The sequence below is a fragment of the Eumetopias jubatus genome, unplaced genomic scaffold, assembly GCF_037043125.1.
Source record: "Eumetopias jubatus isolate StellerSeaLion01/CBP00866 unplaced genomic scaffold, mEumJub1_p1.0 scaffold_1, whole genome shotgun sequence".
In the NCBI taxonomy this organism is placed as follows: Eukaryota; Metazoa; Chordata; class Mammalia; order Carnivora; family Otariidae; genus Eumetopias; species Eumetopias jubatus.
Window position 1 is genome coordinate 216761493 of NW_028274807.1, and position 12334 is coordinate 216773826.

The window sequence follows — 12334 nt, forward strand, 5'->3', positions numbered from 1 at the left end:
CTGGCCTGGGAGGTGCTGGGGCCGGCAGGTGGCGCGGCAGCGCTGTGGCCTCCTGGACACGTCCCTGGTGGCCGGCGTGCCCCATCAGGACCGGAAAGAATGAGCCTACATCTAATCCTGAAACCATCCGGGGTTCGAGCCTAGAAATGGCCATGGTCCTAGGGATCAGGGCTGTGCTTTTAGAGCCAGCTGTCCTTTCAGAATTCTAAGCTGTAGCCAGGGACACTGGGCCACCGTCCTGGGGTCGATTCTGCTCTGCTCGTGGCTGTTGGAAGCTCATGTAGACTTGGGAGGGGGTCCATTCTTTCCTCTCTCATTACTATGCTTCTTACACTTCATCAAAGCATAAATACATACGTGTAAGTGCACAGATTATGAGCAAACGGCTGGATGAATTTCTACAAAGGTTGGCACCCGGACCACGAACAGAGCCCACCCAGCATCCTCATCATGCCCCACGCTCATTACCACCTTAAAGGGTAACACTTCCCCAATGTTTAGTACCATGGCTTAGTTGTGTCTGGTTTTGATATGGATAAAATGGAATCTAAGGGGAAGAGGTAAAATTATAAAAATCAGAAGAAAATTTAAGATATGATTTGGGGTAGGCCAATTTTTTTAAAGATTTTATTTATTTAATTGACAGAGACAGCGAGAGGGGGAACACAAACGAGGAGGGGGAAAGGGAGAAGCAGGTTTCCCGCGGAGCGGGGAGCCCAATGTGGGGCTCGATCCCAGGACTCTGGGATCATGACCTGAGCCGAAGGCAGTCACTTAACCAACTGAGCCACCCAGGCACCCCTGGGGTAGGCCAATTTTCTTAAAGAGAACACACAACACTGTGATAGTTAATCTTATGTACCCACTTGGCCAGGCCACAATACCCAGATATTTGGTCAAACACTAGATGTTGCTGGGAAGGTATTTTTTAGATGAGAGTAACATTTAAATTAGTTGGCTTTGAGTAGAACCGTGGACCCTCCATAATGCAGGTGGGCCTCGCCTAACCAGTTGAAGTCATTCAGAGAAAAGACCGGTCCCTTGAGGAGGATAATTCAGCCTCTAGATGGCCTTGGGACTCTAGCTACAGTGTCAACTCTCCCTTGGGTCTCCAGCCTGCCTGAGTGGATGAGACCATTTGCAATATATATTTCACAAAAATATAAAGTATTCCTACAAATCCATAGGAAAAATAGAACCCAATTTTTCAAAGAGTTTTTTAAAAAAAACATTTTGTTCATTTGACAGAGCATGAGCAGGGTGAGCGGCAGGCAGAGGGAGAGGGAGAAGCAGGCTTCCCGCTGAGCTGAGAGCCCGATGCAGGGCTCGATCCCAGGACCCTGGGATCATGACCTGAGCTGAAGGCAGACGCTTAACTGAGACTGAGCCACCCAGGTGCCTGAAACCAGTTTTTAATTTTTTTTAAAGATTTTATTTATTTGACGCAGAGAGAACGACAGCGAGAGAGGGAACACAAGCAGGGGGAGAGGCAGAGGGAGAAGCAGGCTTCCCGCGGAGCAGGGAGCCCGATGCGGGGCTCGATCCCAGGACCCTGGGATCATGACCTGAGCCGAAGGCAGATGCTTAACGACTGAGCCACCCAGGCGCCCCTGAACCCAGTTTTTTAAATGGGCAAAACACTTAGGTGTTTCAAAAAAAAAGGATATGCAGTTAGCCAGTAAGTATATGTAAAGAGGCTCGATTTCATTAGCTATCTGAAGAACACTGTTAAAACCATAATGTAAGGCAAATACACCAGAGCAGTTAGAATGAACAAAGCAAGTGCTGTTCATTCCAGAGATGCATCTGGGGCCCCAAGAGCACTCCAGGTGCAGGGATGTGCCAGGAGGACCCCCAGGGCTCAGCAGACGGTTGACCCCATGGCTGTGGTTTATACAGAGAAGATAGGAAACCAGATGAGCTCAGGGCAGGGGCGTGGGGGGCAGGGGTGGGGACACCAGGCGCGAGCTTCCAGAGTCCTCTCCCGGGGTGTCCCACAGGACGCGCTCAGCTCCCCCCAAACGAGACGGGACCGCGCATGTGAGGTGTGGTCTCCAGGGGGCCGGCAGAGATCCAGCGCCCGGTTCTCTGCGGGGGTCGGTCTCGCGGGCCCCTCTGCCCGGCTTGGGCCCGGACCCCAGACTCCGGGAGGGGAGCAGGTGCTCAGTCCGAACCTCGTGTCTGTACAGACGGTTCAGGGACCCGAGCCCCCTGGAGGGCAGAAGCCCCTGGAGTATGGTTTCCAGATGCCACTGAGGGCCTGCCTTGCAAGCTGGCCTTTCCCAGGACAGCAGTCTCAGGTCTGCTGTGTTAACTCTTCTCCTGCACCAAAGGGGAAAAGTCGGCTCTATTAAGTCCTAAAAGCAAGGGTTTGCATCCCCTGGGGCCCCCGATGTACAATACGAGCTGTGGACGTATGCCCAACAGCAGCACATATGAATGGCCACCCACAGGCAAGTAGAGGCATGTTCAGAGCAGTGCCCTAAGACAGAGCCAACACCAGACACTACCCAAATGAGCCTCCGTGCAGAATGCTAGATGCTTGGGAGTCAGGGGCAGGAGGGAATCTGCAGAAGTGCAGGTCATGGTCACTCTATCGACTGAGAGGGTGGTTTCACAGGTATATTATACATACGTCAGAACTCACCAAGTTGCAGGGCGCCTGGGTGGCTCAGTTGGTTGAGCGACTGCCTTCAGCTCAGGTCATGATCCTGGAGTCCCGGGATCGAGTCCCACATCGGGCTCCCTGCTCAGCGGGGAGTCTGCTTCTCCCTCTGACCCTCCCCCCTCTCATGCTCTCTCTCTCTCATTCTTTCTTGTAAATAAATAAATAAATAAAATATTAAAAAAAAGAACTCACCAAGTTGCATACTTTAAATATGTGTCATTCCTTGTCAATTATCCTTCAATAAAGCTGTTAAAATGGTTTTATTTCATGTTTCCGTAATATTTGTTCCCCTCTTGTATTTGTTCTCCTGTGAATCATCTATTCATCTCCCTTCCCATTTTTATTCTAGGATGTTTGTTAGAGAGCGCTCTGTCATCGGCATTTCCTTCTGGTCCGTCTCTTGTTTCTTAAGCCCATCCATAGTGTCTTCCACTAGGGGAGATTTTTTGAAGTAGACAATGCAGTCAGATGTGTCAGGTTTTTTCCTATGATACCCTGAAGATATCTGCTCATACACAGGTCCTGGAGCCTAGGAAGTTTTCAAAAATACATCCTTCTCCGAGCAGCCCCATTCTCTAAATAACTATGAACAAATTTTGCACATCATGAATTCTTCTATAGGAAGGCGTCACCCTGTGGGCATTTACCTGCTGTGCACTTACTACAAACAATCTTTTTTTGTTGTTGTGAATTATGGAAACCAGAAAAAGACAATATAATAATGAATTGTCTAATGATAACAAATAGCCACCCCATATTGTGTGCCTACAATGAGGAAGGCAGAAATTGGCATTAAGTGTTAAGAACTCACAAATATACTTAATCTCTGCAAAGCCCAGCTCAGTCTTCCAGCACCTCCAGTATCTGTACCTCCTCCAGTCTTTCCTATGTTAGTGAACAACGCCATCTAATTGCTCAAACCAGAGAACTAGAAGTCACCCTGACACCTCCTACTCCTGCAACCTGCCCAGACAAACCAGTGCCATGTCCGGTCAACTCACCGTCCACCCTGGCTTCTCCATCTCCCCTGCCAGCGCCCTTACCTAAACCAGTACCAGTCCTTGCCCAAATGACTCAACCAGTCTCCTGCCTCCATTCCTGCTTCCCTACAATTCAGGCTTTACACAGACGTTAGAATCACCTTGAGAGATAAACTGGATCACAAGCCTCACCCGCTTAACACCCTTCAATGGATTGCATTGCATTCCCAGTAAAACTCAAACTCTTTAACGTGGTCTATGGGACTGTTCCTAATCTCTCCCTTCCCTGTTGCTCACTAACATTCAGCCAGCTTTCCAGTTCCTCCAACATGGCAGCTCTTTTCTACTGTTGCATCATCTATGCTCTGCTGCTCCTACTTCTCACCAGTTTCTTTGGTTAATTCATACACAAAACTCTCTTTCTCTTCATAGCATTTCATACAGTCTGGGTCCTCAGCTTCAGGGTCTCTCAAGGTCTACAATCAAGGTGCCCACTGGGCAGCAGCCATCTGAAGGCAGGCCTGGGACAGGACCCCCTTCCAAAACCACTCATGTTGTCGTCGGCAGGATTCAGTTCCTTGCAGGCTCTTGCACTGGAGGTCTCTTGCTGACTATTGTCTGGAGGTCATCCTCAGTTCCTTGCAGTGTGGGGCTCTCCAACATCTCAGCTTCCTTCTTCAAGGCAGGCAGAGGTTGTGCTAGGAAGACAGAAGTCAATCTTTTGTTTTTTACTCCATTAATTGAAAAAAATTAAATTGTGGTGAGATATACATAAAATTAAACTTACCATTTTAACAACTTTAAGTGCACAGCTCCACGGCATGAAGCCCACTCACACGGTCCTGCAGCCACCCCCACCCTCCGTCTCCAGAACTTTCCGTCTCCCCACACGGAGACTCTGTCCCCACGAAGCACGGATTCCCCATCCCCTGCCCCAGCCCCTGCTCCCACCCTCTCCTCTCTGTCTGTGTGGACGGGACTCCTCTGGGGACCCTCCTGGGAGTGGGGTCCTGCGGGATGTGTCCTTCTGGGTCCGGCTCCTCTCACTGAGCCCGGTGTCCTCGGGGTCCCTCCACATTGTAGCATTCCCTATTCTTTATTCTTAGCAGCTCTCTCCACGCCTGGCCCGTAGTAGGCTGACAATGAGATTTTAGTTAACAAATGAATACAGTCTTCTCCATAACTCTGGCTGCTTTTATAGGGCATGGAACAAGCGCATTTTTTTAATGTTACCTTCTCTCTGTGAAAAAAATATCAACGATTTTCAGTCTTCACCTTACTTGACCTATTGGCAGCATTGATACAATAACCAAATGATTGTGTTAAAATACATTGGATCGGTCACGTCTCTGATCAAAATTCTGCAATTGCTCCCTATTTCCCTCCAAAGCCTTTTGTGACCTACCTCCTCTTATCTCCAAATACACTTCCCCAGGTCACTGTGCTTTGGCCACACCAACGTTCTTGTACACGCCTGCCTCTCAGTCCCTTATGTGTGAAAGGGTTCGCCTCCATGTACCCACTGGACCAACTTCTCCACATTCGTCTTTGCTCAAACATCTATGAGGCGTATTTGAGCATCTTACTTAAAATAACAGCACTTACCCAGCATAGCCCCTTGTGGGTTCTATTGTCCCAGAGTACTTCCGACATAATTCCATCACTTATTATGTGTATTGATTATTTTCTGCGTCTTGTCCTAGAATGTAAGCTCCAAAAGGGCGGGAAGGGTGATCTTTGTTTTGCTCACAGATGTTCTTCCAGAAAAGGCCCTGACACAGAGGAGGCAGGGGTGTTGAGCAGATGAATCTGCGTCTTAAGCTGACTGGAAGGGCATCGGCGTGGTGGACGCTCGGGGAGGAACAGTCTCCCGCAGGAAACGGTTTCCCGTCGCGGGCCAAGCCTCCATAGGAGCGGCATTCAGCACCAGGCGCCCCTGGACAGCTCTGGAAGCCAAGTCCTGTCGGAACCTTTCCTCTAAGGTCGGAGTTTCCTGCCGGAGCCACCTGCTGGCTGTACCTACCGCTCTGCAAGAGGAAACTACTTTCCCGGGCCGGTGGCGGGGGTGGGGGAGAGTCGCAGGTTGAGTGGCGGCCGCAGCAGCCAATGACACGGCGCGCTCGGCCCCGTGGCGCCCGGGGTGGCTAATGGGCAGGGGCGTGGGCGGGGCGTGGGCAGCCGCGCGCGGACCCGGGGCTGGACAGGACCGCGGCTGTGGGGTCGAGACCGCGCGGCGGTTGAGCGGCGGGCGGCGCCGGCGGGCGGGCGGGCGAGGGCCCGACGGAGGTGCGTGCGGGCCGGAACCGGGGGCCGGGAGCCGGGGCTGGGCGCCGGAGCGGGGCGGGGCGGTTCGGGGCAACGCCGGCTGGGCCGCCCGTTAGCCGAGGCCGGGCTGCGGCGCCCGCCGCTGGTTCCCCAGTTAGCGGCGAAATGTATGCTGGTTTGCTTCCGACCCCCCAGGCGGAGCGCGAGTGCTCCCTTTCGGGTGGGGCCCGCTCGGCCTCGCCCTCCTCGGGGCGCCCGGTGCGGCGCGGTGCACACAGAAGGCGCTCAATAAGTGCCTGATGGAGGAATGAATAAACCAGCCCCTGCCTCCTCGTCCCAGCCCATCAGCCCCGGTGTTGAGAGCGTGCAGGCCACCCCCTGCCGCCACTGCACAGCCTGGGCATCGGGACACCCGGCGGGTGTTTACTGGGTGCCTCCTGTGTACCTGGCTGTGCGTCGGGGGGGGCGGGGGCGGGGGGGGGGGTCCAGATTGAGCAAGACAGACTCCCAGTCCCCGCGGAGCCCGCAGCCTCGAGCAAGTGAGCTCAGTCAAGGACTCCAAGTTATGTAGTTTCCGTCGCACAAATGATTCCAGAACCTAATGCCAGCGAAGGGGGCGGGAGAGGCCTCTCCAGCTGGTGGCATCTGCGCGGAGACCTGAAGACCTCACTCAAGTGGGGCGTGGGCAGTGAGGACAGGGAGAGTAGAGGGGGAAACACGGGACAGAGGAGCAGCCAAGGGCCCTCCCACTAACCGTGGCGTTTCCAGGGTGAAATCTGCTTCACTTGGGCTCACTGAGGTCCACATGCTTTAGCTCACCTGTTGGTTTGCAGTGGTTACTGAGCCTCCAGGCCTCGTGGTGGGCAGAGGTCAGCCGGGGAGGCCCTTCCAAGGGAACCCGAAGGCAGTGACCCTAAAAGACAAGACCTCATCGGGAGGTTGGGGGAAAGACGTATTCCAGGCCCAGAAAACAACCGGTGCAAAGGCCCTGAGGCAGGAACGGGCTGGGCATACTCAAGGACCACAGAGGCCCATGTGGGATGAGGCGAAGCAGAGGCCGATGGTGCGGAGCCTTCTATACAGGGTGTGGTGCTGGGTTTTATGGAAGGGCAGTGGGAGACCAGTGGAGCAGCACCACCCAGTAGAACATCCTGCAGCGATGGAAAGGTCCTCTGTCCGTGCCGTCCAGTGCGGTCACTACTGCACCTGTGCAGCTGCTGAGCATTTGAAATATGGTTAGTGTGACTGAGGAGTTGAACTTTGCCTCTAATGGAATTGTAATTAAACAGACACCCATGGCTCGTGACCGCTGTATTGGACGGCACGGCCGTGGCGAATTTTCTGCAGGAGGCAGTGATATGGGCCAGGCCCGGAATGGAGTGAAGTAGGGGGGGAGGGGGGTGATGGGCTTGGTCACTAAAGCTGCTCAATACTCCCAACAGCTGACGTGGTTGCCCCTGGTGTTCACAGTGGCTGGACGGAGGCATGAGCCCCCGGCTACGTGGTTGGGCCCGGTAGCACGCCGTGGGACAGGAGTGTGCCCCCACACATGGTTTGGCCCTGCAGCGACCAGAACAGCCCGGGCCGCCACCATGATGAAGCTGCTGGTGGCCAAAATCCTTTGTATGGTGGGCGTGTTCTTCTTCATGCTGCTTGGCTCCCTGCTCCCCGTGAAGATCATCGAGACGGATTTTGAGAAAGCCCATCGCTCCAAAAAGATCCTCTCACTCTGCAACACCTTTGGAGGTGGGGTCTTTCTGGCCACGTGCTTCAACGCTCTCCTGCCGGCTGTGAGGGAGAAGGTAAGGGCTCCCTGGCGGTGGCCGCAGCCCGTGGCACCTTGTGGCCCCGGGTCTCTGGTGTGTTTTCAACGATGCCACCGAGTTTGGTGGTAGCTGTGACACTGCAGGAGTGACAGGAAGTGAGTTTGCTGTGTGACCGTGGGTTGGTTGCTTCTTTTCTCTGGGCCTTACCTGGTAGACAAGGGGCTTGAACTAGACCTGGCTTGCCAGCTGGCGAGCCAATCCGTTGTTCCCTGAGCAGACCGCCCAGCGGGGTAGCTATACGCTTTGCCCTGTAGCGGGCGGTGTGGGCCTCGCCTCAGCACCTGTATCAGGCAGCTACTACTGCTTAACAAGTGATGACAGATTTAGCAGCTTAACACAGCATGTGTTTGTTATGTCGCGGTTTCTGTGGGTCAGGGGTCTGGACACCACTTAGTTGGGCCCTCTGCTCCAGGCCCTCATCAGGCAGCATTCCAGGTCTCCTGGGCTGTGGTCTCATCTCAGGGTTCGACGGGACAGATCGATTTCTAAGCTCGTGTGGTATTGAGGCAAGTTCAATTCTTTCCCAGTTGTCAGACCGAGGGCCTTGCTTCTCCGTGGCTGAGGGCTGCCCTCAGTCCCTTCCACGTGGCCCCCCCCAGTATAGCCACTTGCTTCATCAGCAAGTGCCTGGATTTCTGCCACGCGTCTGTTGTTCCCTGCTGCCCACCTTGTGTTCCTTCATAACACAGCATGGGAGCTCACACGGCATCCCTGGGGGTAAAATTTCAGAGTCCTCTCTCAGGCCGTCTGCACCCCCAGAGCCTCTTCCAGCCCTGCCCCCCCCCATCTGCCACATTCTCGTGCCGTCACCCCTCATCACACTTCTATCTCGGGCCGGGGCTGCTGTGATGTCCTTGCTCCTCCCCGTCGCCCTTCAGTGCCTGTGGCCCTCTCATGGTCCTCCCCAAACCGCTCCGGGCTGCACCCCTGCCCACACCAGAGCCTTGGCGGGTTAGGTCCCTCCCCCGGCCCCCTGCCAGGCTCAGTGGGCACCTGCTGGCTTGGTCACCCCACAGATATCAGCCCCCAAAACTGTGGCCTTTGTGTGTCTGATGATCTGATCTGAGTTGGTTAGTGTTTCTCACTGGCTGGGGTTCCTGGGGGCGGAGCACATGCAGGCCTGGAGATGCTTAGCAAATGAATGAAATGGCCCATCTGCAAAACACAGCCTTCTGCAGCAGGGGTTCCCATGCGGGTCGACTCTGTGTCCAGGGGACACTGAGTGAGGGCAGGTGACTGGGTCAGGAGGTCTCACCTGGGCCAGTCCTGCCCCCAGGGACACCTGTGGTCCTCACGATGAGGGATGCTCCTGGCATCTGGTGGGTGGGGCTGGGGATGCTGTTGAACACCCCCCACACCTCCCTCTGGTGCCCAGGACAGCCCCCCACTGAGAATGACCCTGCCCCAGTGTCAGCACTACCCCCCCCCAAGTCATGACGACCAAAATGTCTTCAGTGTGTCCTGGAGGGGCGGGGTAGCCATGTGGCGTGCGTGCGCGTGCGCTCCCAGGCTGTCATGAAGGGGTGCTGTGAGCATAGTGTTGGGGCGCCTGGCTCAGGTAGAGCACTTGGGAATTACATGCACCCCAAGACCCAAAGCGTGAGCATCAACCAGCTGTGAGTCACGCTGGGGGAGGAGCGGTCCAGACAGCTGATGGCACGTTCTGCAGCCCCCAGGCTGGACAAGCTTGGTGTGTGCACACAGCCTCAGGAGTACCCGCAAACGGAGCCCAGCTCTGAGGAGCCCACCCCCCACCTTGCTGGGCAGCATCCAGCGCTGGGCTGTACCGAGCAACAGCCCCTCACCTTGCCTGTCTAGTCGAGTTTCAGTGAAATAAATGAAACACGAGTCAACATGCCAGTCCTTGGCCAAGCCGGCTGTGTTTAGGGTCCTCATGGGCCACGTGTGGCTGGTGGCTTCCATATCAGACGGATAGAAAGCATTTCCGTCATCAGAAAGTGCTACTGGGTGGCGCTGGCTGGCAGGATCCGCTGGGCGGCGGGGGGCGTGGATATGCAGAGTCTCACGCATTCTTAGCATATTCACCCAGGAAGACCTTTGGAAACAGCCCCACCCGGCGCCCTATGGAAGCAGACCCCCCCCAGGCCTTCAGGGCTGCAGAGGCTGGTCGATGGCACAGTGAGGGAGAGTCTGTCCTGTGCCATTCCCCTGCTTCTGGAGCGTTCTTGGCGGTGCTTGCTGTTCCTTCCCTTATAAGGCACATCACCGCGGTCTCTGCCTCTGTGGTCACCTGCCCGTCTCCCTGTGTGTCTCTGTGTCCCCTCCTTTTGTGTCTCATAAGGACACCGTTGCTGGATTAAGATCCCACCCTAAGGATGATCTGTCTCGTCTCCAGATCCTTATCTTATGTAGGATTTCCCCGGGGCTGGGGAAGATAGCAAAACACCTCAGACGTTTGCTGTCTGTCCTTGTGGAGGCCAGGGGCCCAGGAGGAAGGGGCTGGCAGGCCTGGGTCCCTCTGAGGCCTCTCTCCTTGCCATCTCTTCACGTCGTGGTTCCTGTAAGGACTCCGGTCCTAGTGGGGCAGGGCCCACCCTAACGGTCTCATTTTAACTGGATCACCTCTCTAGAGACCCTTTCTCTAAGGAGGGTTAGTTTGAAATTCTGGATGTTCAGAGACTTGAATATATGAATTTTTGGTGGGGGACACAATTCAGCCCATCACACCTTCATTATATCCACAAAGACCTTTCTTCCAAATAAGGTCACATTCTGAGGTTCCAAGTGGATATATCTTTAGGGACCACAATTCAGCCCACTACAGCATGATTAATATTTGGCTGATTAAGTGGATATAATGTAAAGCCTCACAATGCCCTTTGTAATAGGGTTTTTGGGAGTTTTATTTTTTGGAATCCAGCAAGGGTGAGCCCACCTTCTCCTTTTTTTTTTAGCTTCTTGTGTAAAGTGGGTATTTCTGTGCTTTGCTAATTGAACAGTGATATCTCCCCCAAACCCTGTTGTGTTGGTAGCAGGAGTGCAGGCTGCCCCCTCTGAACCTCTCTCTCCCTCCTTCTCCTCTCTTGCACGTCTTCTGCTCCAGCTCCAGAAAGTTCTGAGCCTCGGGCACATCAGCACCGACTACCCACTGGCCGAGACCATCGTGATGCTGGGCTTCTTCATGACCGTCTTCCTGGAGCAGCTCATCTTGACCTTCCGCAAGGAGAAGCCATCGTTCATCGACCTGGAGACCTTCAACGCTGGCTCGGACGCCGGCAGTGACTCGGAGTATGAGAGCCCCTTCATGGGGGGTGCGCGGGGCCACACGCTCTATTCGGAGCCCCACCCCCACACACATGGGCTGAGCGTCCAAGAGCTGTCGCACTCCAGCCCGCTGCGGCTCCTCAGCCTGGTATTTGCCCTGTCGGCGCACTCCATCTTCGAGGGCCTGGCCCTGGGCCTGCAGGAGGACGGAGAGAAGGTAGTGAGCCTGTTCGTGGGGGTGGCCATCCACGAGACGCTGGTGGCCGTGGCCCTGGGCATCAGCATGGCCAGGAGTGCCATGGCCCTGAGGGACGCGGCCAAGCTGGCCGTCACTGTCAGCGCCATGATCCCCCTGGGCATCAGCATCGGCCTGGGCATCGAGAGTGCCCAGGGGGTGCCCAGCAGCGTGGCCTCGGTGCTGCTGCAGGGCCTGGCAGGCGGCACGTTCCTCTTTGTCACCTTCTTTGAGATCCTAGCGAAGGAGCTGGAGGAGAAGAGCGACCGTCTGCTCAAAGTCCTCTTTCTGGTGCTGGGTTATGCCGTCCTGGCCGGCATGGTCTTCCTCAAGTGGTGAACTTGCCCATCACCCGCCCGCCGGATACAGGCGGTCCCCCCCCCTCCCAAGCAGGGGAGCTCAGGCCCCGGGCTGCCATCTGTGCACAGAGGGGCCGCGCCCCAGATCCAACACCCTGAGCCTGGGGCACAGCAACTGCTTTTAAAAATACTTCTCTTAAAGTTATTTACCAAAGCTGTGTGGCCATGTCATCCTCTGGCATTGGGATCTGATGACTCACACAGGAGGTGGGGCCGGGCAGCCGCATGGGGTTGGGCTGGGACCCTCCCCCCCCCCCCACTCCTGCCTGCAGACAGGACAAGACCGTGGCTTCTCCGAGCCACTGAGCCCATCTGGAGGCCTGAGACTTGTGTCCTCTGTTCCCAGCTGGCTCTGTCGCATGGAGCGTCCCTCCGGCGGTCACACAGGGAAGCTCTGACTCCTGCCACCTGAGGCAGTGCCTCGAGGGGGACGGGCGGGGTGCCAGGTACCTCAGCACTTCCCTCTTCTCTGCCTTCTGCTGTGCCCCCCCCCGCCCCCCGCTGCCATACACTTGGTGGACCCGAGAGATGCAGAGATGCGCAGCAGGGCTAGGGGCCGGCTGGGCCGTTGGTTCTCAGTCCCTGGGGCTGTGGGGCCGGGGACACACACTGAATCACCCCCTGCAGACGCAGATGAAGCCAGAAGCTGCCTCAGGGTGCGGGAGCTCAGGGCGCGTGTGGGGCTGGCACCAACCCTGGGCACCGGCTCCCTGGCAACCTTCTGTTCAGCTCGCCTGTTGTCTCAGCAACCCCGACGCGGGCCTCCGGGGATAGGA

The 12334-nt window shown here is 55.7% G+C and overlaps 1 protein-coding gene across 2 annotated transcripts; it reads left to right on the plus strand.

Moving 5' to 3' along the window:
• Positions 1 to 5832: 5832 nt before the first annotated feature.
• SLC39A3 (solute carrier family 39 member 3) lies at positions 5833 to 11712 on the plus strand. Of its 2 annotated transcripts, none has more exons than XM_028126147.2 (3): positions 5833 to 5934; positions 7356 to 7715; positions 10804 to 11712. In XM_028126147.2, the coding sequence occupies exons 2-3, from the start codon at positions 7506 to 7508 to the stop codon at positions 11536 to 11538; spliced, it is 945 nt and encodes a 314-aa protein (XP_027981948.2). In that variant the 5' UTR covers positions 5833 to 5934; positions 7356 to 7505; the 3' UTR covers positions 11539 to 11712. The 2 variants fall into 2 exon arrangements, with proteins under 2 accessions (XP_027981948.2, XP_027981949.2); XM_028126148.2 differs by having other exon boundaries at positions 7384 to 7715.
• The last annotated feature ends 622 nt before the right edge of the window (positions 11713 to 12334 follow it).

Coding starts and splice junctions, on each gene's coding strand:
- SLC39A3 (XM_028126147.2), top strand. CDS start 7,506: ATGATGAAGCTGCTGGTGGCCAAAATCCTTTGTATGGTGGGCGTGTTC. Junction 7,716..10,803: donor TGCCGGCTGTGAGGGAGAAG/GTAAGGGCTCCC, acceptor CTTCTGCTCCAG/CTCCAGAAAGTTCTGAGCCT.